Source organism: Hippopotamus amphibius, chromosome 3, assembly GCF_030028045.1.
Source record: "Hippopotamus amphibius kiboko isolate mHipAmp2 chromosome 3, mHipAmp2.hap2, whole genome shotgun sequence".
Taxonomy (NCBI): Eukaryota; Metazoa; Chordata; class Mammalia; order Artiodactyla; family Hippopotamidae; genus Hippopotamus; species Hippopotamus amphibius.
In genome coordinates, this window is record NC_080188.1 from 98,395,114 (window position 1) to 98,419,745 (window position 24,632).

Consider the following 24,632-nt stretch of genomic DNA (forward strand, 5'->3'; position numbering starts at 1 on the left):
TCACTGTCCCTTTTCAGAGACGAAAATGAAAAGATGCCCAGTTTCTATATTAAAATTTATTTCATGCCAGAAATGAGGGACAACCTCTAAAAATAAACCTATTAAAGAGGCCAATGTGCTGGAAAATCCTAGCGCATTACCTGGAACCCAGGCTGCTCAACCCAAGTGGACAGATGCTGAACCTGCCCTTCAGATGGAATCCAGTCTGCGGTTCCAGATGGTCTGAGTTCAAGAGGTTCAGCATCAGAAGAAAGCTTGTGGCATTAAGAGCTTCAGCAGAGTGAAGAGTTAACAGCAAAAAGTCAGGCCAGGCAGCTTCTTCACATCTGTGGCCGGGGCGGCCCTGAGTGCACAGGGCTCATGACCTGGGAAGATACTCCAGGGGCAGCCTTGGGTCGAGTGTTCTGGTTCAGCCAAAATTTGTAAACGTGCCCGAGCTGTTCTTCAGGCAGAGGTCTCCTCAGAAATGGCCAGTGACTCCCACATAACCATTTCTGGTATGAGGAGCAGCCCTCACTCTCCTAATTTGTCCCAACCATCAAACTGGAACACAAAGGAGAGAGAAAACTGGTTATCCAAAAACATACGTGGGCATATCTCAAGGCCTAGAATTGAACTATTTCATAAACAGAAGCTTCCTGTCTGCAAATACTGCTTTTCAACCAAGTTAAGATGATGCCAGCAGGGCTGGGCAAAACTGGGTGGCTAAAATGAAGGGCTTTGCTTAAAAAACGAGTCGAGATGTACTCAAGAACATTCACTATTTGGAAAAGTAATCCAACTTAGACTTCAACCCTTAGTGTTTACTCTTGGACAGCAACTCTTTTAAAATAAGTAAACCCCTAAAATGATAACATACTTTACATAAATTTCAGTGGAACTAGAAAACAGCACAGGTCAAATCCCACAGGGCTAAATCCAAAAGTCCATGGAGACTACTTGACTTAGTCTTGCTGTGATATGGAAGTAGGAAGCCACAGAAAGGCTCCCATGTAAGCTGCCAGGCAGGTCTGACCAAGATCCACTCCCCGGTGAGCGGGGCATCTGCTACTGTTCCTCCTGAGGTGTAAAGTGTAAGCAGCTGTGTTAGGTGGACTCTGCTTCCATTAAGTGACCCAGCAACATGACTTTGACATTTGATGGTCTTTATTTCCCCCATATAATGAGATGAGAAACGGCACTGTCCTACATCTTATCCCTAAGAGCCATACTCTAGATTGGAAGGCAGTGATGTCTAATACCATGAAAACAATATAACTGCAAAGGCTTGTGTCCTTAAAAAGCCTCATATTCTCGCTTTGGTTCAAATTGGTAAGAAATCAGGCTGTAGCCAGAGGCTGGGGTTTTTTGCCAGTGGAGGTGAGAGGAAAGGGCTGACCCATGGCCCTGAGCCCTGAGGCAGTCACGGCCAAAAGGTGGAGGTTTCCCGAGACAACAAGAACATAAATTACAGCATTCTGGTGAAGTCCACTTTGGGCAGTGTTATAACTGGCTGTAATCATGAACAATCCTCTTTGAGACAACTGGACTTCAAATACTTAATGCTGTCCCCTGTAGAAGGTAACCCCTCACATCAAGGCTACACATGCTGATTCTCATGGGAAACTGCATCTTCTATAACTTCACTTGTTTATCGGAGGTTTGACATCTAGAGAGAGCAAGGCTCTCTGGCTTTCTACCCTCAGCAGATGATAAGAAGTCAACTCCTCTCACGCTGGTTATCTCCTAAAAGCATCATCCCACACAGCTTCAGAGAACTTCAGAATCACACTTAGCCTGGAGCTGTTTGGTGCTCCTTTAGTTTATGGTACAAAAGACAGCTGAAGTGTGAGGACTGCAGAACGACAGTGCCGTCTGCCTGGACCCTCATCTCCACTCTGCCACTCAGCAGGCACAAAGCGTCAGCTTCTTCATCTCTAAACAGAGGTGTTAAGAATCACAGCACCCACATATATACAATGGAATATTATTCAGCTGTAAAAAGCAATGAAACTGGGACATTTGTAGAGACATGGATGGACCTAGAGATGGTCATACAGAGCGAAGTGAGTCAGAAAGAGAAAAACAAATATCGTATATTAACACACATATGTGGACTATAGAAAAATGGTACAGATCAACTGGCTTGCAAGGCAGAAATAGAGACAGATGTAGAGAACAAACATATGGACACCAAGTGGGGAAAGCGGGGACGGTTGCAGGGGGAATGAATTGGGAGATTGGGATACCAAATTGTACACTCTAAATACATGCAGTTTATTGTAAAAAAAAAAAAAAAGTTATCAGCAAAATGAATAATAAAAAGGGCCTGACCATAAAAAAAAAAAAAAAAAAATAGATGTGGAGGATCTTCCAACTCTATGGAAGTAGTAAGCCCTGGCAAAGACTTTAGAAGGATGAAGGCCAGAAAAGGGTGCTGCCAGGAAATCTTTGAGAGCAAAGCAAAATATATACAATTTTGTTCCAAAGCAATTTTACATAACAATTAAGGAAACTACTAATCTTACTGGACAAGCAGGTAGATACACATATTCATAAGATAAGTACTCATTCTATTGGCTCCTCCGAACTTTTTTTTTTAAATCTCCTTGCTTTTAAAAAAAAAAAAACATATTTATTAAAAAAAAAAGAATCACAGCACCTGATTCATAAGCACATAGACGTCCCCAGACAGTGCCTGGTACAGGGTTAACAGCAATACTGCCTATTACTGTTACTGTTTTAGCCAAACAGGGCTCCACTCCAGGTCAACCAGTCCCCAGAGCAGAAAGGAGGGCCCCTCCCACAACTCTCAGCAGTCCATACCTTTCCAGTTTCCCGCTGGATGAGGTCCCGCATCTCCTCTGTCCAGCCCAGAAGCTCCACCAGCCTTTTCACACCATGAACCACGTCCCCCAGCTGGACCACATCCCTGCCCCGAGGATGTGTAGCCAAGGACCCCACCAAGTCCCGGTTGATGAGCAGTCGGGGCACCGAGCTCCGCACAGCCTCGGACAAGCTGGCAAAAGGTTCCACCTGAAAAATTGCCCAAATGTGAGGAGCACAATGCCCGCCCTCCCAGGCCCTCAGGACCTTTCTGCCACAGCCCCTGAGGGCTTGGAGGGACAGCACAGACATACAGTGAGACCTTGGGTATGGAGAAAACCCAGCACCCATTTCATTTCTTCAGTACTGCTCCCGCCACTTGGTCTCGATGCTCTGGTTTCCTCCTCCCCCGAGCCCCTCTCTCACCCACACCCTCCTTCTCTTCCGATGTCTCCTGGCTCCTGTGGGTCTCCCTGCTAGTTTATCCACACCACCTTACCTGCCCTCCCCAGCCACGCTCACCAGCATCACGACAGCTCGTCTATCTGTTCTTGCTCCCTGAGAGCAAGGGCCGGGTCCCTCACAGAGGGGTCGCCACTGAGGGGCTCCCGACGTACCCACTACAACAGGGCCTGGCACGCAGCAGGCAGACTCGCTGAAAAAACACACAACTCTGGGCCTCTGGCTGGCTGGGACCCCAGACACAGGTCTTTCAGGCTCCTCTGCCCCCTTGGTGCCTGCATCCCGTAAGGCACAGCCCATTTCAGGGTCTCATCATGTCCTTTAGAAGTTTCCTGAGTTTCAGATCCAGATGCATCTCCCAGGCACCTCCAACACACATGAGCAGAACTGCACTCTGCATCCCTGATCCAGATTCCTCCTCCCCAGCAAAGGCCCTGAACCCCCACAAAAGAGACAAACACCTCCCTCTTTGGTCCTCAAAGTGACACCAGGCTCCAAGTCCAGCCGCTCCCTCTCTGCCGTCCCTTGCAGCCCTGCAGTCGCTGTGCTCAGCCTCCTGGGCATCTGCTCACTTCAGCCCCTGCTCCCCAGGTCTCTCCAATCTGAGGACGACCAGCTACATCCCTGGTTTCACTGCTTCTACACAAAGTCAGTCTCTGTGATGTGCCCGGGAGGGCTGCTCCCACCTCGCGTCACCCACGCCCACACTGTGGACACCCCCAGCACCGAGCATCCCCCCTTCTCCCCGTGCTCTGGCCGAGGCTGCTGCTCCCTCGGCCTGGAGCACCTCTGCTTCCTCACACGCTGGGCCCGCTCGTCTTCTGAAGGCAGGACCCCAGAGTGTCCCACCAGCCCCACCCCCTCTGCCTCGTCCCACCAGCCTCCTCCCCACGCGTCTGAGCACCACTAGGCCTGCTGACAAACCTCCAGGGAGGTCCCAAGGATGAGCAGCAGGTCTGCCATGGGGAAGTCAGCCAAATGCAGCAGAAACCTGTGGGGCAGCGGCTCCCCAAAGAACACAATGTCAGGCTTCATGACACCAGTGCAGACTGGGCAGCGTGGGACCCTGTCCACCATCACGTCGGCCTGGGGTGACACAGAGAGAAAGTGGGCCCGAGGAAGCTGTCACAACCCACTTTAAAAGGAAAAGGCAAGAACAGCTTCTTATTGAGAAACCATCAAACATTCAAAGAGCTGAGACAGTAGGACAATGAAGCCCCTATATATAATGAACCCAGCTTTGGCAATTAGTGACACTCTGCCAGTTGTACTTCATATAGCCCCCAGAACTTGGGGAGGCTGCAGTATTTGAAAGCAGGTCCTGGACACCACGTGACATCCAACACACTGAACACCACACTCTGCACCTGGGGTGCTTATCAGAGATATTCAGGTGCTGAGGAAACACAGCTGACCCTCGAACAACACAGGGATCAGGGGCACCAACCCTCTGTGCAACTGAAAATCTACACAGAACTTAGGGTTAGCCCTCTGTATACACAGTTCATCTGTATCTGTGGTTCCGCATCTGTGATTCAACCAACCGTGGATCAAGTAGTGCTGGAGTACACATTTACTGAAAATATCGGCATATGAGTGGACCCACACAGTTCGAACCTGTGTTCAAAGGTCAACTGTACTGATTAAACAGTGCTCAGAAATACTGTAGGCATTTGGCCTACAGTAGGTGTTATTCAATGAAAATGACGGTATAAATTTGTCCCTGACTTTAGCTGAAGTGATCCTGATATCACCTTAGCCCTGAAGACATTCAGGTCAGCTTCAACTCACTGGCTGGAGTTATGAGTCACAAGTTTGTCCACAGACCTCCTCCTTGCAGGCCAAGGTGAGGTAGATGTAAGTCATTATTAGATCCTGCTGCACTTGGATGCATCATTGGGCTGGACATCAGAGGAGGAAACTAGGGAAAAAGACACCTGGCTTCTAAGATAAACCTTTACAGCTAAGGGGACTCACTTCTGCAGGCTGAACCCAGTAAGGAGCAGCAGAAACAACAGACAAAAGAAATGGACTATTCAAAGACCTCAGATATGAGCAGATACAGATTAAAAACTATATTATGTTTAAATTTTTAAAAAGACAGGCTTGAAATATCTATTGGAGATAGAAAGCTATACAAAATAATGTAGTGGATTTGAAAAAGAACCAGATAGAACTTCCAATAATAAAAAGTAGAGTATTGAAAATTAAATCTCAGTGGAAGGGCTTTATCCTCTATGACAGAGTAGAATATTGATAAACTGGGAAGTAGATCAGGAGAAAGAGTCAGAATCCAGCACAAAGGGGAGCAAGATGGGATGTAGAGAAGAACAGCCAAGGGCTGTGGACAGAGCGTGAGCCAGTCTCAGAGATGTTCAACCTGAGGTCCATAGAGAGAAGACAGAACATGGCATGGGTGGGGCAGTCACTTTCTGAAGAGATCATGACTAAAGATTTTTCAGCAAACATGAAAGATATCAAACCACATATTCAGAAAGCTCTATAACTTTTAGGCAGAATAAATAAAAGGAAATCCATACAGAGAGATACCACAGTAAAGTGCAAAACTCCAAAGACAAAGAGAAAAGTTTTTAAAAATATACAGAGAATAGATAGCAACACACTGATTCTAAAGTTTACATGGAGATATGACATGACTCGGAGACAGCTGAAGATGGCCGAGTAGAAGGACATGCGCACACTCGCTCTTGCAAGAGCACTGGAATCACAACTAACTGCTGAACAATCATCAACAGGAAGACACTGGAACTCACCAAAAAAGACACCCCACATCCAGAGACAAAGGAGAAACTGCAATAACACAGTAGGAGGGGTGCAAGCATGATAAAATCAAATCCCATAACTGCTGAGTGGGCGACTCACAAACTGGAAAACAGTTATACCACAGAAGTCCACCCACTGGAGTGACGGTTCTGAGCCCCACATCAGGCTTCCCAACCTGAGGGTCCAGCAACGGGAGGAGGAATCCCCAAAGAATCAGACTTTGAAGGCCAGCAGGATTTGATTGCAGGACCTCCACAGGACTGCATGAAACAGAGACTCCACTCTTGGACGGCACAAAAAAACGTAGTGTGCTCACCAGGACCCAGGGGGAAGGAGCAGTGACCCCATAGGAGACCGAACGAGACCTACCTGCTGGTGTTGGAGGGTTGCCTGCAGAGGTGAGGGGGGGCGGCTGTAGCTCACTGAGGAGACAGGAGCACTGGCCGCAGGAGTTCTGGGAAGTGTTCATTCGTGTGAGCCCTCCCAGAGTCCACCATTAGCCCCACCAAAGTGCCTGTAAGCTCCAGTGCTGGCTTGCCTCAGGCCAAACAACCAACAGGGTGGGAACACAGCCCCACCCATTGGCAGACAAGCAGATTAAAGTTTTACTGAGCTCCACCCACCAAATCAGATTAAAGTTTTACTGAGCTCCTCCCACCCAGCCCTACCCACCATCAGTCCGTCCCATCAGGAAGCACCCAGGAGCCTCCTAGATAGCTTCCTCCGCAGGAGGGCAGACAGCAGTATCAAGCAGTATCAGCAGTATTTCATCTTGTGGAACTGAAAACCACAGCCACAGAAAGATGGAGAAAATGAAAAAGAAGAGGACTTTGTACCAGATAAAAGGACAAGATAAAACCCCACAAAAACAACTAAATGAAGCGGAGATAGGCACCCTTCCAGAAAAAGAATTCAAAATAATGATGGTGAAGATGATCCAGGACTTTGAAAAAAGACTGAATGCAAAGATCGAAAAGATGCAGAAAAGTTTAACAAAGATCTAGAAGAATTAAAGAACAAACAAACAGAGATAAGTGACATAATAACTGAAATGAAAAATACACTAGAAGAAACCAATAGCAGATTAAATGAGGCAGAAGGGCGAATAAGTGACCTTGAAGACAGAGTGGTGAAAATCACTGATATGGGAAAGAATAAAGAAACAAGAATGAAAAGAAATGAAGACAGCCTAAGAGACCTCTGGGACAATGTTAAACACAACAACATTCATATTATAGGGGATCTTAGAAGGAAAAGAGAGAGAGAAAGGACCCAAGAAAATACTGGAAGAGATTCTAGTTGAAAACTTCCCTAACATGGGAAAGGAAATAGCCACCCAAGTCCCGGAAGCACGGAGAGTCCCAGGCAGGATAAACCCAAGGAGAAACACACCAAGACACATAGTAGTCAAACTGACAAAACTTAAAGACAAAGAAAAATGAGTCAAGGGAGGGAGGGAATATGGGGATATGTGTATAAAAACAGATGATTGAACTTGGTGTACCACCCCAAAATAATAAATAAATAAATAAAATTTTTAAAAAATTAAAAAAAAAAAAAAAAGCAACAAGAGAAAAACGACAAATAACCTACAAGGCAACTCCCACAAGGGTAACAGCTGATTTCTCAGCAGAAACTCTGCAAGCCAGAAGCAAGTGGCACAATATATTTAAAGTGATGAAAGGGAAGAACCTACAACCAAGCATACTCTACCCAGAAAGGATCTCATTCAGATTCAACAGAGAAATCAAAAGCTTTACAGACAAGCAACAGCTAAGAGAATTCAGCACCACCAAACCAGCCCTACAACAAATGCTAAAGGAACTTCTTTAAGTGGGAAACACAAGAGAAGAAAAGGACCTACAAAAAGAAAAACAAAACAAATAAGAAAATGGAAATAGGAACATACATATCGATAACTACCTTGAATGTAAATGGACTAAATGTACCTACCAAAAGACACAGATGGGCTCAATGGATACGAAAACAAGACCCATATATACGCTGTCTCCAAGAGATCCACTTCAGACCTAGGGACACATACAGACTGAAAGTGAGGGGATGGAGAAAGATGTTCCATGAAAATGGAAATCAAAAGAAAGCTGGAGGAGCGATACTCATATCAGGTAAAATAGACCTTAAAGTAAAAAATGTTACAGGAGACAAGAAAGGACGTTACATAACGATCAAGGGATCAATCCAAGAAGGGGAGATAACAATTATAAATATATATGCACCCAATATAGGAGCGCCTCAATACATAAGGCAATTGCTAACAACTATGAAAGAGGAAATCGACAGTAACACAATAATAGTGGGGGACTTTAACACCCCATTTACACCAATGCACAGATAATCCAGACAGAAAATTAATAAGGAAACATGAGCTTTAAATGACACAATAAATCAGCTTGATGTAATACATATCTATAGGACATTACATCCAAAAACCGCAGATTACATGTTCTTCTCAAGTGCACATGGAACATTCTCCAGGACAGATCACATCTTGGGTCACAAATCAAGCCTTGGTAAATTTAAGACAGCTGAAATCATATCAAGTATCTTTTCCGACCACAATGCTATGAGGTTAGAAATCAATTACAGGAAAAAAACTGTAAAAAACACGAACAAATGGAGGCTAAACAATACGCTACTAAATAACCAAGAGATCACTGAAGAAATCAAAGAGGAAATCAAAAAATACATACAGACAAATGGCAATGAAAACACAACAATGCAAAACCTATGGGATGCAGCAAAAGCAGTTCTAAGAGGGAAGTTTATAGCAATACACTCCTACCTCAAGAAACAAGAGAAATCCCAAATAAACCATCTAACCTTACACCTAAAGAAACTAGAGAAAGTAGAGCAAACAAAACCCAAAGTTAGCGGAAGGAAAGAAATCATAAAGATCAGAGCAGAAATAAATGAAATAGAAACAAAGAAAACAATAGCAAAAATCAATAAAACTAAAAGCTGGTTCTTTAAGAAGATAAACAAAATTGATGAACCTTTAGCAACACTCATCAAGAAAAAAGGAGAGGCTTCAAATCAATAAAATTAGAAATGAAACAGGAGAAGTTACAATGGACACCACAGAAATAAAAAGTACCATAAGAGACTACCAGAAGCAACTATATGTCAATAAAATGGACAACCTGGAAGAAATGGACAGATTCTTAGAAAGGTATAACCTTCCAAGACTGAATCAAGAAGAAATAGAAAATACGATTACAGATCAATCACAAGTAATGAAATTGAAACTGTGATTAAAAATCTTCCAACAAACAAAAGTCCAGGACCAGATGGCTTCACAGGTGAATTCTATCAAACATTTACAGAAGAACTAACACCCATCCTTCTCAAACTCTTCCAAAAAATTTCAGAGGAAGGAACACTCCCAAACTCATTCTATGAGGCCACCATCACCCTGATACCAAAACCAGACAAAGATACAAGAAAAGAAAATTACAGACCAATATCACTGATAAATCTAGATGCAAAAATCCTCAACAAAATACTAGCAAACAGAATCCAACAACACATGAAAGGCATCATACACCATGATCAAGTGGGGTTTATCCCTGGAATGCAAGGATTCTTCAATATAAGCAAATTAATCAATGTAATACACCATATTAACAAACTGAAGAAAAAAAACCACATGATCATCTCAATAGATGCAGAAAAAGCTTTTGACAAAATTCAACACCCATTTATGATAAAAACTCTCCAGAAGGTGGGCATTGAGGGAACCTACCTCAACATAATAAAGGCCATATACGACAAACCCTCAGCAAACATCATCCTCAATGGTGAAAACCTGAAAGCATTCCCTCTAAGATCAGGAACAAGACACGGATGTCCACTATCTCCACTACTATTCAACGTAGTTTTAGAAGTCCTTGACACCTCAATCAGAGAAGAAAAAGAAATCAAAGGAATCCAAATTGGAAAAGAAGAAATAAAACTGTCACTGTTTGTAGATGACTTAGTATAATACTATACATAGAAAATCCTAAAGATGCCACCAGAAAACTACTTGAGCTAATCACCGAATTTGGTAAAGCTGCAGGATACAAAATTAACAAACAGAAATCTCTTGCATTTCTATACACTAACAATAAAAGATCAGAAAGAGAAATTAAGGAAACAATCCCATTCACCATTGCAACAAAAAGAATGAAATACCTAGGAATAAACCTACCTAAGGAGGTAAAAGACCTGTACTCAGAAAACTATAAGACACTCATGAAAGAAATCAAAGATGACACAAACAGATGGAGAGATACACCATGTTCTTGGACTGGAAGAATCAACATTGTGAAAATGACTATACTACCCAAAGCAATCTCAAGATTCAATGCAATCCCTATCAAATTACCAATGGCATTTTTTACAGAATTAGAACAAAAAATCCTAAAATCTGTATGGAGACACAAAAGACCCCAAAGAGCCAAAGCAATCTTGAGGGGAAAAAACGGAGCTGGAGGAATCAGAATCCCTGACTTCAGACTATACTACAAAGCTACAGTAATCAAGACAATATGGTATTGGCACAAAAACAGAAACATAGATCAATGGAACAGAATAGAAAGCCCAGAGATAAACTATGGTCAACTACTCTATGACAAAGGAGCCGAGGACATACAATGGAGAAAAGGCAGCCTCTTCAATAAGTGGTGCTGGGAAAACTGGACAGCTACAGGTAAAAGAATGAAATTAGAACACTCCCTAACACCATACACAAAAATAAACTCCAAATGTATAAAAGACCTACATGTAAGGCCAGACACTATGAAACTCCTAGAGGAAAACACAGGAAGAACACTCTTTGACATAAAGCACAGCAAGATCTTTTTTGACCCACCTCCTAGAGTAATGGAAATAAAAACAAAAATAAATAAGTGGGACCTAATGAAACTTAAAATCTTCTGCACAGCAAAGGAAACTATAAGCAAGATGAAAAGACAACCCTCAGAATGGGAGAAAATATTTGCAAACCAATCAACAGACAAAGGATTAATCTCCAAAATATATAAACAGTTCATCCAGCTCAATATCAAAAAAACAAACAACCCAGTCAAAAAACGGGCAGAAGACCTAAACAGACATTTCTCCAAAGAAGACATACGGATGGCCAAAAGGCACATGAAAAGCTGCTCAACATCACTAATTATTAGAGAAATGCAAATCAAAACTACAATGAGGTATCACCTCACACTGGTTAGAATGGGCATCATCAGAAAATCTACAAACAGTAAATGCTGGAGAGGGTATGGAGAAAAGGGAACACTCTTGCACTGTTGGTGGAAATGTAAATTGATACAGCCACTATGAAGAACAGTATGGAGGTTCCTTGAAAAACTAAAAATAGTTACCATATGACCCAGCAATCCCACTACTGGGGCATATACCCAGAGAACACCATAATTCAAAAAGACACATGCACCCAAATGTTCATTGCAGCACTATTTACAATAGCCAGGTCATGGAAGCAACCTAAATGTCCATCAACAGATGAATGGATAAAGAAGATGTGGTACATACATACAATGGAATATTAGCCACAAAAAGGAACAAAATTGGGACACGTGTAAAGACATAGATGGACATAGAGACTGTCATACAGAGTGAAGTGAGTCAGAAAGAGAAAAACAAATATCGTATGTTAAAGCACATATGCGGAATATAGAAAAATGGTACAAATCAAGGCAGAAACAGAGACACAGATGCGGAGAACAAACATATGGACACCAAGGGGGGGGAGTGGGGGATGAATTGGGAGATTGCGATTGCCATATATACATTACTAATAAGAAAAAAAAATCAAATTGTACACTTTAAATATAGGCAGTTTACTGTATATCAAAAAAAGTATGTATTTAAAAAAAATTTTTCTAACATCAAAAAAAAAAATTACATGACTCAGGTCCACCTATTGATTAAATTTATGTCTAGCCCAACTGCCACTCTTCTCACTAGATTTAGGACCTTTAGAATATGTTCTACATAGGCATTATAAAGAATATGTATTTCCTATGCTTTGAGGATGGCATTTCCAGGTACAGAATATTAGATTACAGGCACAAAACTGGTATCATGTTCAAAATAAAGAGAATATTCAACTGAAAAAAAAGATTAAAAAAATAAAGTTTACATGGAAAGCAAAGACTCAGGATAGCCAACACAATATGGAAGAAGGTGATCGATGAAAGAAGGATATGGTAAATCAGGTTTCATTAAAATTAAAAACTCCTCCTCTGTGAAAGACAATGTCAAGGGGATGACATGCCAAGTCACAGACTGGGAGAAAATATTGCAAAAGACACCTCTGATAAAGAACTGTTATCCAAAATACATAAAGAATTCTTAAAACTCAACAATAAGAAAATGGGCAACCCAATTAATTAAAAAATGAGCCCAGGACCTCACCAAAGAAGATATACCTATGGCAAATGAGCATATGAAATAAGTTCAACATCACATGTCACTAGGTAGTTGCAAATTAAAACGAGATACCACTCTACTCCTGCCAGAACAGCCAAAATCAGAGCACTGACAACACGAAGTCCTGGTGAGGATGTGGGGCAGCAGGGATGCTCATTCACTGCTGCTGGGAATGCAGAATGGGGCGGCCACCTTGGAAGACACAACTCAACACAGTCTTACCATCGGATCTGGCCATCATGCTCCTTGGTGTTTAGCCAAAGGAGTTGAGAACTTATGTCCATATGAAAACCTGCACACGGATGTTTATAGCAACTTTATTCATAACTGCCGAAACTTGGAAAAAATCAAGATGTCTTTTAGTAGGTGATGGATAAACAAATTGTGTTACATCCAGACAATGGAATATTACTCATCCTTTAAAAAAAAAAAAAAAAGGACTTCCCTGGCGGCGCAGTGGTTAAGAATCTGCCTGCCAATGCAGGGGACAAAGGTTTGATCCCTGGTCCAGGAAGACCCCACATGCCGCAGAGCAACTAAGCCTGTGCACCACAACTACTGAGCCCATGCGCCACAACTACTGAAGCCCATGCACCTAGAGCCCATGCTCCACAACAAGAGAAGCCACTGCAGTGAGAAGCCCACACACCTCAACGAAGAGTAGCCCCCAATCGCCACAACTAGAGAAAGCCCGCGTGTAGCAACGAAGACCCAATGCAACCAAATAAGTAAATAAATAAACCGCTAAAAAAAAAGCTATCAAGCCATGAAAAGACATGGAGGAACCTTAAATACATAATGCTAAGTGAAAGAAGCCATTGAGAAAAGGCTGCATACTGTATGATTCCAACTCCATGACATTCTAGAAAAGGCAAAATTATGGAGACAATAAAAAGATCAGTGATTGCCAACCTAAATGTCCACTGACAGAGGAGTGGATAAAGAAGATGTGGTAGGGCTTCCTAGGTGGCGCAGTGGTTAAGAATCTGCCTGCCAATGCAGGGGACATGGGTTCGATCCCTGCTCCAGGAAGATCCCACATGCCGTGGAGCAACTAAGCCCGTGCACCACAACTACTGAGCCTGCGCTTTAGAGCCCGTGAGCCACAACTACTGAGCCCATGTGCTGCAACTACTGAAGCCCACGCGCCTAGAGCCCGTGCTCCGCAACGAGAAGCCACGGCAATGAGGAGCCCACACACTACAATGAAGAGTAGCCCCTGCTCACCACAACTAAAAGAAGCCCACGCACAGCAACAAAGACCCACCACAATAAATAAATAAATAAATAAATAAATAAATTTATAAAAAAGAAAAAAAGATGTGGTACATACACACAATGGAAAACTACTCGGTCATAAAAAATAACAAAATAAATGCCATTTGCAACAACAAAGATTACCATACTAAGTGAAGTAAGTCAGGCAAACACACAGTAACCACTCATATGTGGAATCTAATTTTAAACAAATGATACAAATGAACTTATTTTTCCCCCGTCCCCCAAATGAACTTATTTGCAAAACAGAAACTGACTCACATATTTCAAAAACAAACTCATGGTTACCAAAAGGGAAACTTGGTGGTGAGGGATAAATTAGGAGCTGGGGATTAACATACACACTGCTATATGTAAGATAGATAACCAACAAGGACCTACTGTATAGCACAGGGAACTCTACTCAATATTCTGTAATAACCTATATGGGAAAAGAATCTGAAAAAGAAGGAATATATGTATATGTATAACTGTATCACTTTGCTGTACACCTGAAACTAACACAACACTGCAAATCAACTATGCTCCAATAAAATTAAAAAAAAAAAAGATCTGTGGTTGTTAGGGGTTGGGGGCAGTGACGGAATAGGGCTGACTGATTAGCGGATACAGAGTTTTCCTTTGGAGTGATGAAAATATTCTGGAATTAGATAGAGGTGGTAGTTGCACAACACAGTAAATGTACTAAATATCAATAAATTGTACACTTTGAAATCGTTAATTTTATGTTATGTGAATTTCACCTCAATAATAAAATAAAGGATCCTGTGCCACATCAATATTTCAGAGTTTCATCTTTAAGATTTTCCACTCTATCTTACTCTACTTAAAAAACCCATTCCAGGGGCTTCCCTGGTGCTCCAGTGGGTAAGAATCTGCCTTCCAATGCAGGGGACACGGATTCCATCCTTGGTCAGGGAAGTAAGATCCCACATGCTGTGGGGAACTAATACCACAAGTACTGAGCCCATGCATTCTGGAGCCCACGTGCCACAACGAGAGAGCCCACGCCGCAACTACTAAGCCCGTGCGCTCTAGAGCCTGCATGCCGCAACTAGAGAGAACCCCCATGCCACAATGAAGAGCCTGCATGCCACAACTAGAGAGAAGCCCCCATGCCACAATGAACAGCCTGCACACTGCAACTAGAGAAGCCCCCATGACACAACTAACAGCCTGCATGTCGCAACCAGAGAGAAGCCCACATGTCACAATGAACAGCCTGCACGCCGCAACTAGAGAGAAGCCCCCATGCCACAATGAACAGCCTGCATGCCACAACTAGAGAGAAGCCCGTGCCACAATGAAGAGCCTGCATGCTGCAACTAGAGAGAAGCCCACGCCACAGTGAAGAGCCTGCATGCCATAACTAGAGAGAAGCCTGTGCCACAACAAAGAACCAGCATGCCACAACGAAGAGCCTGCATGCCGCAACAAGAGAAAAGCCCGTGCCACAATGAAGCACCTGCATGCTGCAACTAGAGAGAAGCCCATGCCACAACAAAGAGCATGCATGCCACAACTAAGACCTGACGCAGCCAAATAAATAAATATTTTGAAAAATAAATTAGAAAATAAAAATGTTTTTAAAAAACCCATTCTAGGATAAAGAAAATGTGGTGTATGTGTGTATATATATATATATATATATATATATATGTACACAATGGAATATTATTCAGGCATTAAAAAGACTGAAATAATGCCATCTGCAGCCACATGGATGGACCTAGAGATGATTATAATAAGCAAAGTAAGTCAGAAAGAGAAAGACAAACACCATATGACATCACTTACATGTGGAACCTAAAATACCACACAAATGAACATATCTATGAATATGAAACAGACTCACAGACACAGAAAACAGACTTGTGGTTGCCAAGGGGTAGGCGGGTAGGGGAGGGATGGGTCTGGAGTTTGGGATTAGCAAAAGCAAACTATTATATATAGGATAGATAAACTACAAGGGCCTACTGTATAGCACAGGGAACTACATTCAACACCCTGTGATAGGGACTTCTTAGGTAGCGCAGTGGTTAAGAATCTGCCTGCCAATACAGGGGACGCGGGTTTAACCCCTGCTCCAGGAAGATCCCACATGCTGTGGAGCAACTAAGCCTGTGCGCCACAACTATTGAGCCCATGTGCCACAACTACTGAAGCCTGCATGCCTAGAGCCCGTGTTGTACAACAAGAGAAGCCACCACAATGAGGAGCCCATGCAACACAATAAAGAGTAGCCCCCTGACCTCCACAACTAGAGAAAGCCCATGTGCATCAACAAAGACCCAACACAGCCAAGTAAATAAATAAATAAATAAATTTATTTTTAAAAAAACCCTGTGATAAACCATAATGGACAAGAATATGAAAAAGAATATATATATGTATAACTGGTCACTCTGCTCTACAGCAGAAATTAAACACAACATCGTAAATTAATAAAATTTAAAAAAAAAATTCTATTCTCAAATATTCCCAGTACACAGAGGTGTAAACACGGGTACCATTACTGTATTATTTTTAACAGTAAAAAATCACAAACATCATAAAATATGCCACAACAGGTGAAATGCTAAATGTAATGTTCTATAGTTACTAAAAACAGTAAGCAGAGCTGCAGTTATTGACATACCCATGAAATTTTGCTCAGTGACAAAGCAGGTTGTACAATATTAATCTTATGATCCCATTAATGAAAAAATGTAATTGTTTGTGGGCATAGGTACATAGGAATGTGCATATGTGTTTATTGTTGATATATGTATATAAACAACATTACTGTTTCAGGCCTTAAAAAAACTGTTAAAAGTGGGCTACAGGTTGAAGGCAGATTCATTTTTCCCTACATATTTCTCTACTGCCCTAATTTTTTTTTTTAATCTGCAAAGATCCTATGGCCCAATAAGGTTATATTTTTGGGTACTAGGAGTTAGGACTTGCACATTTTTAAAAAGTTGAAGTATAGCTGATTTACAATATTGCGTTAGTTTCAGGTGTACAGCAAAGTGATTCGGATATACATATACGTGTATATATATATATTCTTTTTTTTTTCTTTTCCCTTATAGGTTATTAAAGATATTGAATATAGTTCCCTGTGCTATACAGTAAATCCTTGTTGTTTGTATTGCCTTAATTTTTTACAAGCACATATTACTTTTCTAATTTAAAAATAAAAGCATATTCCTAGTATTACTGTACTGCTGTCTTTCCGACATGATGCTTATAAAATACCACTTCTCCAGATTACGCCCAGTGAGAAGGGCAGAAGGGAGAGAACTGTCAGTGTGGCAACTCACCCAAAAGGCCTCCCCCGGGAAGGGTCTTCGGCAGGTGGTGCAGGTGGCCGAGGCAAAGGATCCGTGAGCTTCCACGAGCTTTGAGGCAGGGACACCAGACGCTGAAATTCAAACCAAAGCTAAGTGCTGCTGCCTCCGGGGTGGGCGCACAGACCCCCGTGGAAGCCACAGCCCTCAGGGGCAGCCCGATGCCCCTGCCACTATCACCTACAGACGACACCCCACCGATCAGAACAAGCTCAGGGGTGGGGCTCCAACATGGAGCCAAATCACATCTGAAACACAACCTGTGAAATCACAGCAGAAAGAATAGTTGCTATGTCCAGATAAAATTACACCCGATACCAAGAAAAACATTTTCTATGCTACAGACACCAAGTAAAAGTGAGAAAATAACATAAATACATTTCCAAAAACCTATGGAAAAACAGACAAAAGGTAACTCATCATGAAAGTTCCGTTACCACCATCAGCTTTGGAGGCTGTGGTGCCAGACCTGGTCCCAGCTGCAGTGGTTTCCCCCTGTCCTCACTCTACATATGCCAGAGCTCACAGCCACACTCCCACCTTCCCACAAGGCCTGCCCTGCTGCATCTCCAGGAAAGAGGTCGTCCCCGTGGGGTATTCACTGTTGCCTATGTGGTTCCAAACTGTAGAGTCCTTCTAGCAAACAAACATTTTCCTGGAGTTGAGATAACCCCTTTTTTGAAATCACAAGACATCGCAGCCTGGCTTGCTGGCAGTTATCTGTCAGCACCTGTCAGTGTCACTGCATGTAAGAGGAGGCCCAGCACCTGCTTCTCTAGGGTACACAGCCAGAGGTCAGTATGACCCATGAATCACTGCTTGTGACCGCCATCTAGACACAGTCAAGAAATCACCACACACTGAGTTTGATGATATTAAGCAATTATTAGTGATTTCTTTGTGTGATAATGATATCATGGTTGGGTTTTAAAAGTCTTTATCTTCTAAAGATATCCATTGCTGGATTTATAGATAAATTCATGATGAGAGGGACTTGCTTCAAAATAGTTGGGGATAAGAAGGAAGGTGGGGGTAGGACACAGAATAAACAGGACTGGCATGATGAAGTGATGAAGACATGAGGGTTCATTACCTTCTTCTCTTTATTTTTGTGTGCTCAAAAAATTCCATAATGAAAACTTTAAAAAAGAAATCATCTGGGGACTTCCCTGGTTATCCAGTGGTTAAGAATCCACCTTCTGGGAACTTCCTAGGTGGTGCAGTGGTTAAGAATCTGCCTGCCAATACAGGGGACACAGGTTCGATCCCTGCTCCAGGAAGATCCCACATGCTGCAGAGCAACTAAGCCCATGCGCCACAACTATTGAGCCTGTGCTCTAGAGCCCATCCTCCACAACAAGAAAAGCCACCAAAATGAGAAGCCTGCACGCCACAACTAGAGAAAGCCCGTGTACAGCAACGAAGACACAACACAGCCAATAAATAAAAAAATAAAAAAATTTTATAAAGAAAAAAAAGAACCCACCTTCCAATGAAGGGGACATGGGTTCATTCACTGGTTGGGGAACTAAGATCCCACATGCCATGGGGCAACTAAGCTCACGCACTGAACTACTGAGCCCGCACTCTGGAGCCCACGTGCCACAATGAGGATCCCACATGCCAAAACTAAGACCTGATGCAGCCAAGTAAATAAATAAATAAATAATTCTTTATATATACATATATATATAAAAAATCATCAGATCAGATCAGCAAAACTAGAAGCTCCCGATGTCAGCTTTCATTCTATCCCAAACTCACAGCCCAGAAAGTGGATCCACCAGTGAGGTCCCAACAGTGATACTTAGACACACAGAGGACATTTTTCTTGGAGACAAAGGCAAAACTTTTTGGCTCAAAATCAGTCACAAGGATGGGGAATAAGCATCAGGCCCCAGCCCTACCTAGACACAGGCACCTGAGCCTTCTCTGCAGGAGCAAGAAGGTGTCAGTCAGGATGGAGGTCTCACCTCTCTCAAGCCCGTCGATGTTCTGTGTGTAGAGCCGCAGAAGCAGCCCCTTGTCATGAAGCAGCCGGAGGAAGTAGTGAGTGGCATTAGGCCTATAGTTCCCAGGGTACAGCTCCTTGGCAAAAGTGAAAAACGGCTTGGGATCATGAAAGAAAAACGAGAGCTCGAAAATGGCCTCGGGGTAGGGGATCTTGTACTGCTGGAGGCTGCTGTAATAGCCGGTCCCTGGAGATCTGCAGAGAGAAGCGAGGCTCTGAGCCCTTCAGGAGAGAGCGGGGAAGTGGAGTGAGCCCCGGGCAGCCAGGGAGGAGCACGGGGACTGCACAGGCACCTGAAGTCCGGGATGCCGCTTGGTGTGCTGATGCCGGCCCCCACCATGACCACCACCCTCTGGCAGGCTCTGGTTTTAATCAGCTCAGCGATGTCCTGCAGGAGAAACTTCTTCTGACTGTGGCCTCCACTCCCAGAGACACTTGAGGCACAGGCAGAAAAAGATATGGGCCTTCCTCCACCTGTAATACTGACAGAGAAAGGAGAACGGCCGGGTCACCAACGATAACCAAACTCATGCTAACAGGAAGGAGGGAGGTCTGCCCTCCCCCAACCCTGCCGCTGAGAAGGACAGCACACTCCCCTCCTGCCTCCCAAACCACCCGCTTCCTTATCATGGATAAAACAAAGACTCAGAAATCAAGAGGTATTTGGAAGCAAAAATTTCAGGTTAATGGGAATTGTGTAAATAAGGAAAGTATCATTTCGTAATTCCTGTTAGCAAAGGCTAGTGCTGAAGGCTCAAGCTAGAGGCAAGAGCACCCTTTTGTGGGGTCTCTGGGGATGCTCCCTGCAGAGCCATACCCTAACATACCTGGACGGGACAAATACTCAGTGACATTTAAAGAAAGTTAAACATCTCTGACTTTACACCAAATATTATCAGGATGATAAGTGGGTTCAAGAGACCATTCCAAAAAGAAACATTTGTATCCTGACAGCAAGGGATTCAAACTGCTGCAGAGGCTTTATCTTTGTTCCCAACCATTCAGGAGGCTGCTCATATTACACGGCAGCCACGCGAATCACACAAGCCAGGCAAGGCAAGGGGCAGACTGGAGCTCAGGGGTCTCCCTGCAAAACTCTGGAAGGCTTCGCAGGTCACCTCCAGAAGCCAGGAGCTGAGATACTCACAAGATTAGCTGTTAGGAGTATGAGATGGTCTTCCACAAGAAAACAGAGCAAGACACACAATAAACTAATCACAGGCTTCATCGGGACTCAGCAAGTGACTCCTCACCCAGGAGAGCACCAGGAAGACGAGGAGGGCAACACAAACAACACAGAGCCTGGACAGCACCTGGATGCGTCCCACTGAGGCAAGTCGGCAGCCCTGGAGGGGCGGGGCAGGGTGGGGTCATGCAGCTGGAGCAGCGTGCAGGCCTGAAGCCTGCTGGGTTTACTGATCTGCTCCAGGGCCCTCGTCTGGCATCCACCCGAGCTGTACAACCTCATCACCTCCTGGTATCATGCTGGGAACTCGCCCAGAGTTCAAGACGGCCAGCCCCCACCACACAGGGCACCTTCCTCACACCCCAAGGGCTGGCAGCTACCACACGCATCTCCCAAGAGAAGGCCCTGATGACCCGCTGCCAGGACATGGGCCCTCGGTGTAGACTCTGCACCCTGACAGGGAGAGATTAAACAAACTGAAATGACAACGCTCCCCCAAATGACTGATAAATCTAAAGTGAACACAGACATAAAAACAGGAAACAGTATTTCTTTCACTCATTTGTGATACAGGCAAGAAATAAGCACCCTAAAAGCACATCTCTAGATACACGTCAGGACAATCCAGAGCTTATCTTCCAGGAGGATGACCCTAACTCACTCTTGTTTGCTCTTCTTTTGCTCCTGCAAAATCTACACAGACCCACCTGCTTACACACTGCTGCTGAGGTTTTCCTGGATGCTCTCTGCCCCCCACAGCACCCTAACATCTTCCTAACATCTTAACACAACACACCCCACCCCAGTGACAGTTTCAACCCTGCTACTCCCTCTCATAGACCCCTCCTTTCCTGGTTCTTGTATATACCCTAAACACAGCTCCTTTGCCTGAAAAGACCTTTTTCCACTTCAGCATGTCCAAAATCTCCCAGAGTTAAGGCCACCTCCTTCATGAAGCCACTGCTGAACCCAGTGAGAAGTCACTTCGCCCTCTTCTGAAGGGTGACAGTACTGGCTCCCTCTCCTCCCTTTAGGGTGCCTATCACCCCTTCCCTTCCTACAGTGACCCTGCACAGCTGCCTCTCACCCTCCACTCTGGGGAAAACAGTGCAACTCAGGGGCTTGCTGGCCACTCAGTTCATTTGTGGTGCCTCTCCTGACACACAAAGCAGCATCTTGGTTTCCCACAGAACAGACCTCAGAAAAGTGTGTGATGAGAAAGAGGAAAGTGTCAAGAGAAGGCAAGGCCGAGGGCACCAAAAGGAGAGTCAGCACCCTTCCTCACTGCCTATCTCAAGTCACTCAAGCATCCGAAGCCAAAAGCAATGGAGCCAGAGATGATTCCTACAGTCTTTTGAAAAAATCCATGGCTATAAACCTCCCAGCAGAAAGTACAGGAAATACATGTAGCAGAGAAAACAATGCTTCCCCACGCCTCCCCATGCTCATGCAGAGATGCCCACAGATTCTGAAGAAAAGTCTGCTGCCTCAAAGACTTGCATAAAAGCACCTGTCAAGGGAGCTCTTCTGAGCGCAAGTCGATGAAATCTCCAAAGAGGGGGTTTCCAATAAAAACTGGTCAGACGGTTAGGAAGGAAAGAGAAGGCTCTGGTTCCAACTACGGCTATTAAATGCCCCACTTCACACAGCATCAAGACCATCTATTCACCTAAGGTCCTCACCCAAATATTTACTGAGCTCCTCCTAATGAGAGATACAAAAGGAATGAGAGTGAAGTTGTAATACTGTGACTTATAACACATATATATTTTGGTCTTTGCCCCAGAACCCTCGGAATTTCCTAAGAGCAATGGCAGCATCTTTTGTTCCCATATTTGGTCTCTGGTCCTCAGTCCCTGAAATCCCTTCAGAGCCATGAAGTGAAATGGGTGTCTTGTCATTCATAACAAGCCTCCACCACTGCTGGGTTTATGGTAATAAGGTGATGATGGGAAACCCCTAAGGATGGGGACGTGGTTACCAGGGAAACCGACCATGATTAGAGGGTTGCGGCATCCATGAAAACCCAAAAGCAGGGGTGGCTTCAGAGTGTCCAGGTTGGTGAACCGGGAAGCGTCCACGTGCCAGGCCCCGAACTCCATAGGGACAGAAGCTCCTGTGTTGGGAACCCTTCCAAACCTCACCCTGTGTACCCCTCTCTTCCTCTGGCTGTTCATTCATATCCTTTATAATAAACCAGTGCTCTAGTTAGTAAGCTGGTTTCCTGAATTACGTAGATGCTCTAGCAAATCACTGGAATCAGAGGAGAGGATCGCGGGAACCTCCGATTTGTAGTCAGGTGGTCAGAAGCACAGGTGACCTTGGGTTGCAGCTGAAGTGGTGTCAGTCTTGCGGGACTGAGCCCTTACCCTGTGGAATCTGGTGCCATGTCCAGGTTGACAGAGTCAGAATTCAGTTAAATTTAACACCTGGTCAGTATCTGTGGAAAACTGGAGAGCTGCTTGCTGGTGTTGAAAAAAAACCACGTTGCAGAAGTCATTACCATTGTTGAGTGCCTACTTGAGTGCAAGGTATTACTCAGGGAACTTGATGTGTTTCTCATCTATGTAAGTAAAACGTCTGTCACTGAAAAACACATGGACAGAATTTTACCAAATGTCTAGAATACACTGAATAACTTAGAAGTATATGCTACATCAAATGAGATTTACTGGGAGTAGGGGTACTCTGAAGAGCAAGCATGGATGCTGCCTGGGAAAGGAAAATAAAGGACAATTTCATATGAGAGCCCTAAAATACAAGCTCAAAAGGCACAAATTCCATTGCACACAGTCTATGCAAACGGACTGCTCCTCACAGGCACCCTCATGACTCCTGTTGTGGGTGGGGAGAGTAGTAGCAAGGATTTACTGCATGAAGGTGGTCTCCTGAGCAGCACCTGATAGACCAGGTCACTATTTAGCCATGCCCCACCCACACAACTGCCTGCAGATTCTGAAAAAGCTCCACGGAGGCAACAATTGGTCTGACCCCTGCTCCACCCTCGCACCTACAACAGTCTGGTAGGTAACGAGTCCAATTAAAGTTTCTTGGATGAAAGAAAGACTCCTCCTTGGTATCTCTTTATTAAACTCTTCAATATTTTTGGTAATTGTGTAAGAAGGCATTAAGCGAACATACCAATACTTACATAAATACTAGTCCATTAGTGGGCATTTAAGTTAGTTTCCTAAAAATTTTGATTAACAACTATAGGCCTTAAAAATTTTTTCCACTTGTACGTTCAGTTTCTAGACAAGGATTCAAAATGTGCAATTCCTGTGTATGAATACATGCTGGTGGGAGTATTAACTGCACGACCTCTACGTGGGGTAATAAAATGCAGACACAGAAGTTCCACTACTAGAAATTTATCCAAAAAGTGAGGTACACACAAGCTTATTCAACACAACATTATTTGTAATAACTAAAGATTAGAAGCTATTCCAACAAAAGACTGGTTACATAAAGTATGAAACATCCATATAATGGAATTCTACGGATTAGTACAAAAGGCTGAGAAAGCATTTACGTTTAGAATGGCAGTAACTCCGAGACGTGCTAAGTAAAACAAGACAGGTACGGAGCAGCACCTAATCCTAACTAAACACGGGACGGGGGGTCAAGAGCCACGCGAGTGCTGCTTACACACGCCCGAAACAGCGCTAGGCAGCGATTGGAAGCCGCAGCCGCCGGCGCCGCCGGGGCGCCCCTCGGGGCCACGCAAGCAGGGACCAGCCATCCCCACGCCCCGCGGCGTCCCGCCAACCCCGCAGGTGCAGCCCTGACTCCCTCGCTCGCCTGAGGGGTCGGTCTCCGCCCTGGGCCCCGCCCGGCACGCCCGCCGCCGCCGCCGCCGCCGCCCGTAACGAACCGACGCCGGCGGGTCCAGGCCCGCGCACCTCCCAAGGCCCAGAGCCTGAGGACGGGAACACAGGAACGACCCCGCAGCGCCATGTTCCTCTGCAGCCGCCGCGTCAGACGCGCAGCCGTCACGCGCGCCCCGCCCCCGCGCGCCCTTACCACACACTCCCACTCTCTTTCCCCGCCCCTAGAGCGGCGCGCCCCGCCCCCGCGCGCCCGCTCTCGCTCCCCGCCGCGGCAGCTCGGGTGGAGGTGGAAGGCAGGGGGACAGTTTCCTAGTCTGTTGAGCTCCCTCTGGCTCCCGAGACCAACCCAGGAACTGCATTTCTCTACCCTCGCTCCCACCTTCTCTCAGTTGAGAGGGCGATGATAACACTTTGGGAGCGCTTCCTGTGGTCAGGGACCATATTTATACTTAGTCCTCGCAAGCCACTACTAGGGAGGTGGTATTGGTATC

The 24,632-nt window shown here is 44.5% G+C and overlaps 1 protein-coding gene across 8 annotated transcripts; it reads right to left on the reverse strand.

Annotated features, from left to right (window-relative positions):
* Positions 1-41: 41 nt before the first annotated feature.
* On the reverse strand, positions 42-24,294 carry SIRT3 (sirtuin 3). Of its 8 annotated transcripts, none has more exons than XM_057728476.1 (7): positions 24,214-24,282; positions 19,419-19,607; positions 19,088-19,320; positions 17,088-17,188; positions 4,192-4,353; positions 2,806-3,015; positions 42-543 (listed from the first exon to the last, which is right to left on the reverse strand). In XM_057728476.1, exons 2-7 carry the CDS (start codon positions 19,463-19,465, stop codon positions 514-516), a joined length of 783 nt encoding a protein of 260 aa, XP_057584459.1. In that variant the 5' UTR covers positions 19,466-19,607; positions 24,214-24,282; the 3' UTR covers positions 42-513. The 8 variants fall into 8 exon arrangements, with proteins under 8 accessions (XP_057584459.1, XP_057584455.1, XP_057584456.1 ...); XM_057728472.1 differs by having other exon boundaries at positions 24,186-24,282; XM_057728473.1 differs by lacking the exon at positions 4,192-4,353 and having other exon boundaries at positions 24,186-24,282.
* Positions 24,295-24,632: the final 338 nt, after the last annotated feature.

Bases quoted from the DNA above. Each gene is read 5' to 3' on its own strand.
- SIRT3 (XM_057728471.1), bottom strand. From the start codon at position 24,268: ATGGCGCTGCGGGGTCGTTCCTGTGTTCCCGTCCTCAGGCTCTGGGCC. The intron at 19,608-24,185 runs GTTCGTTACGGG...TTTCTCTGTCAG, and splicing joins GCCTGGACCCGCCGGCGTCG to TATTACAGGTGGAGGAAGGC. The intron at 3,016-4,191 runs GTTTGTCAGCAG...GCAATTTTTCAG, and splicing joins TCCTTGGGACCTCCCTGGAG to GTGGAACCTTTTGCCAGCTT.